Here is a 4806-nt window from a genome sequence, read left to right as displayed (position 1 = left end):
TTCAGATTTTTTAAAAATAAGGGAATTAATGATCCCTTAAAATCCGAAAATTTCCTTTTTTAAAATAGGTTAATTGACCAAAATACCCTTTTGTTGAAATTTGTGTGATTATATGATACATGCTACACTATTGTAATATCATAGACCATCAGATCATGACTGTTGATTCTATTCGTCCGGTGGTCCAGATCTGTGCATTCTGACATACAATATTTAGTAAAAACAAAATAACTTAAACCTATATATATATATATATATATATATATATACTAATCATATGATTTTAATACAAAACAAAGAGTTTCAGAAAAGTATTAAAAGTATATGTTATATGACATTACTAAATATCATTAAAAAAAACAATAATAAGTAAATGAAGAGCATTGGATCAATCACCTTCACCATGAAGTGCATTTGACCAAGACCACAATATTAACATTCTGTATTTTACTCTTTTGACTTTAGTCTCTTCTCAATTGCTCATTATAGTTTTTTAAATCATGGTATCAACTTGGATTCCTTAATAAATTTATCATGCTTATATACTTATAGTTTTTTTTATATATAAAATTATAAATAATACAAGTTTCTTTTACTAAAAAGCACATACTAGTATCTTTTGAAAACCAACATACGTCTTCATGTTACGTAAATTAACCAATTTAAATCCTAAGATGGTTGCTACTCATCACACTTGTATACTCAAATCCAGATATAATATCTAAAAAATGCTCCTTTTAATTCTAGCATAAGTCATTGTAAAGTATGAAATACTAACCAAATTATAACTGCTAAGTTATTGCTACTCCTTACACTTGGATATGCAAATCTAGATATAATTGGCAATGATCCAATAAGGGTCTACGGAATGATGTGAAGAATGAGCACGCCATCTATATCATTTTCCTTTTACAAAAGAAACTTTTGAAAGGTCAAAATCAAAATACATTGATAGTTTGATGGATCAATCGACAAAAGGATATCTATTAGTTTGCATCCATATCCTTCCTACAATTTGACATATATATACATATCACCTTTTCTTGTTCTTGTCAAGAAACATCGAGTTCCTCAACTCATTTCTCCAATGGTGGTCAACGTATTCCATCTCTACCTCTATTCATGCATAGCTCTCACTTCCATCTTATGCGAGTTGGGTTCCGGTTTACGTCCACGTTCCATAATCAAACCAGACCCCTACAGGTCATCATCCGCCATTATAACGGACTCTGAAGCTCTGATTGAGTTCAAGAACATGATCGAAGATGACCCTGATGGCGTTCTTTCAAGCTGGCAGCTCACCATGTCGCCATGCAAATGGCATGGCGTGACATGCACCCAAGGTCGAGTGACTCAACTTGACCTGAGCGATTCTGACCTCGAGGGTTCAATCTCTTTCTCTCCCTTTTCATCTTTAGATATGTTAACTCTCTTGAATCTATCAGAAAATAAACACCTGTTCATCAACTCAACTTCCATATTTCAACTCCCATTTGGGTTAGAACAGATTCTACTTTCGAATTCCGGAGTCACTGGCTCCATTCCCGATAAATTTCTGGTCAAATTCAAGAATCTTGCTGTTATCAATCTCTCCCAGAATAGTCTAACTGGTGTTTTACCTGAAACCCTTGTGTCTAATCCTGATATGGTTCAAGTTCTTGATCTATCTTCCAATAGCATCTTTGGAACCATTCCTGTTGCATTTTCGAATTATACCAATCTCAAAAACTTGAATCTTTCCTACAATTTGATCACCGGTAACATACCAAAATCTTTGTCGAAACTCAAAAACTTACAGGTTTTGGATTTCTCGCATAATCTACTCACTGGTTGGATTCCAGAGGAGTTGGGTAATTTATGTGAATCGTTGCTAGAACTCGGGCTTTCATTTAATAACATTACCGGGACATTTCCAGCTTCGTTTTCTTCATGTTCATGGTTGCGGGTTCTTGATCTTTCCAACAATAATCTTACAGGTCCATTGCCTGATTCCATATTTCAAAACATGGGTTCTTTAGAACGATTGATCTTGAGTAATAACAAGATTTCTGGGCTGTTTCCAGTCTCCATTTCGTTCTGCCAGAAGCTAAAAGTTGTGGATTTCAGCTCTAATATGTGTTCCGGAACCATCCCTTCTGGGATATGTCCGGGAGCATCTTCACTTGAAGAGCTTCGAGTGCCGGATAATCTGATTTCAGGCGAAATCCCGGAGGAGTTGTCGCAGTGTTCAAAGCTAAGAACGATCGACTTGAGCTTGAACTATCTCAATGGCACGATCCCTGCAAAAATCGGAAATCTGGAGAATCTTGAGCAGTTTATTGCTTGGTACAATGGATTGGAAGGGAATATTCCGGTGGAGCTTGGAAAATGCAGGAATCTGAAGGATCTTATTCTGAATAACAATCATCTCTCCGGGAAAATTCCGGTGGAATTGCTGAATTGCAGTAATCTTGAATGGATTTCGTTCACAAGCAATTCACTTTCCGGTGAAATCCCACCTGAGTTCGGTTTGTTATCGAGGTTGGCTGTGTTACAATTAGCAAATAACAGTTTGAGTGGTAAGATTCCCGTGGAATTGAGAAATTGTAGCAGCCTTGTTTGGTTAGATTTGAATAGTAACAAATTAACCGGTGAAATCCCACCTCGAATCGGGAGGCATATCGGAGCACAGCCATTGATTGGAATTCTATCAGGCAATACTGTAGTTTTCGTCAGGAATATCGGGAATTCTTGCAAAGGAATCGGTGGTTTACTGGAATTCGCCGGAATCCGGCCGGAAAGGCTATTACAGGTTCCGACGTTGAGAACTTGTGACTTTAAAAGAATGTATTCTGGTCCGATTTTGAGCCTGTTTACGCAGTATCAGACTTTAGAGTATCTTGACCTTTCCTACAACGATCTCACGGGAAACATTCCTGATGAATTTGGTGAAATGATTGCATTACAAGTTCTTGTGTTGTCGCATAACCAGTTATCCGGTGAGATTCCGGCGACACTTGGCCATCTCAAGAACTTGGGTGTTTTTGATGCATCCCATAACAGGCTTCAGGGTCATATTCCAGAATCATTTTCGAATCTAACCTTTCTTGTTCAGATTGATCTTTCAAGCAATGAGTTAACCGGGCAGATTCCGACAAGAGGGCAACTCAGTACATTGCCGGAGACTCAATACGCGAATAACACGGGATTATGTGGTGTTCCATTGCCGGAATGCAACATATACAATCCGGCGGCGGATGCTGGCGGTGATGTTGGGAGATACGGTGGCGGTGGTAGGCGGTCATCGGCTAAAACTTGGGCTAACAACATTATAATGGGAATTCTCATCTTGGTGGCTTTGGTTTGTTTGTTAATTGTCTGGGCGATAGCTATGCGAGTGAAACGAAAGGTGATCGAAGAACAACAAATGCTCGAACAACTAAAAGCTTCACATTCAGCCACTACATGGAAGATAGAGAAGGAGAAAGAGCCGTTGAGCATAAATGTTGCCACATTTCAAAGACAACTGCGAAAACTGAAGTTTTCGCAGTTGATCGAAGCAACCAACGGTTTCTCGTCAGAGAGCCTGATTGGTTGCGGGGGCTTTGGAGAAGTTTTCCGAGCAAGATTGAAAGATGGGTCAAGTGTTGCAATCAAGAAACTTGTTCGGTTGAGTTGTCAAGGTGATCGGGAATTCATGGCCGAAATGGAAACCCTAGGCAAAATCAACCACAAAAACCTTGTACCGTTGCTTGGATATTGTAAAATCGGTGAAGAGCGTCTTTTGGTTTATGAATTCATGAAGTTTGGTAGCCTCGACGAGATGCTACATCGACGCACATCTGACCGTAGAATTTTGAAGTGGGAAGAGCGTAAAAAGATTGCAAGAGGTGCCGCGAAAGGGCTATGCTTCTTACACCATAACTGTATTCCTCACATTATTCATCGAGACATGAAATCGAGCAATGTGTTATTAGACCATGAAATGGAGGCTAGGGTTTCTGATTTTGGTATGGCGAGGCTAATCAACGCTCTCGATACACATTTAAGTGTTAGTACACTGGCTGGTACCCCGGGGTACGTCCCACCGGAGTACTACCAAAGTTTTAGATGCACCGCAAAGGGTGATGTATATTCATTAGGCGTGGTATTTTTGGAACTTTTATCTGGAAAAAGACCGACAGATAAAGAGGATTTTGGTGACACGAATTTGGTTGGGTGGACGAAAATGAAGGTCCGAGAAGGCAAATCAAGAGAAGTTATTGACCCGGAATTGTTATTGAGTACCGATGAACAAGAAAGGGAAGATGTTAAAGAAATAATTAGGTTTTTGGAAATAACATTGCAATGTGTTGATGATTTCCCTTCAAGAAGGCCAAGTATGTTGCAAATTGTGGCATCGATAAGAGACCTAAATGTGCCTAGAAATCCTGTTACTTAAAATATTCTTCTTGTCTATATACCATTAAATTTGTGTATTTGAGTTGTCTTTTATTGGAATGTAATACTTTTTTTAACAAGATCAAATGTTGTTTATCATATGTATTACTTGCTTTTCTTTTTATGTAATTAGATTGACTTTCAAGAGTCAAAATATATCTAATCCATATAAGAAGATTAATGATTAAAACATGAGTATGCAAAAAGCATTCAAATGTTATATGGATTAACCTGACTTCTGACATAACTATATGTCAAAAATAGATTTGTTGGTTATTTTTCGTGTGTATATTATATGGGCTAAACATATGTATGTGTATTGTAACCACATATGTATGTGTATTGTAACCACATTTCATGTATGTGTTAAACATATGTATGTGTATT

General features: G+C 37.8%; 1 protein-coding gene across 1 annotated transcript; it reads left to right on the top strand.

Moving 5' to 3' along the window:
- Positions 1 to 1006: 1006 nt before the first annotated feature.
- Positions 1007 to 4538, top strand: BRL2 (BRI1-like 2). The gene has a single exon (XM_079080732.1). It carries the CDS (start codon positions 1088 to 1090, stop codon positions 4418 to 4420), a length of 3333 nt encoding a protein of 1110 aa, XP_078936858.1. The 5' UTR covers positions 1007 to 1087; the 3' UTR covers positions 4421 to 4538.
- Positions 4539 to 4806: the final 268 nt, after the last annotated feature.

The sequence above is a fragment of the Lactuca virosa genome, chromosome 1, assembly GCF_052849685.1.
Source record: "Lactuca virosa cultivar CGN04683 chromosome 1, Lactuca_virosa_CGN04683_v6, whole genome shotgun sequence".
Lineage (NCBI taxonomy): Eukaryota > Viridiplantae > Streptophyta > Magnoliopsida > Asterales > Asteraceae > Lactuca > Lactuca virosa.
Note: the sequence above shows the minus strand (reverse complement) of the source record. Positions and strands in the feature narration are given on the sequence as shown.

What these genes read in the sequence shown, in the direction of transcription:
- BRL2 (XM_079080732.1), top strand. Translation starts at nt 1,088, where the DNA reads ATGGTGGTCAACGTATTCCATCTCTACCTCTATTCATGCATAGCTCTC.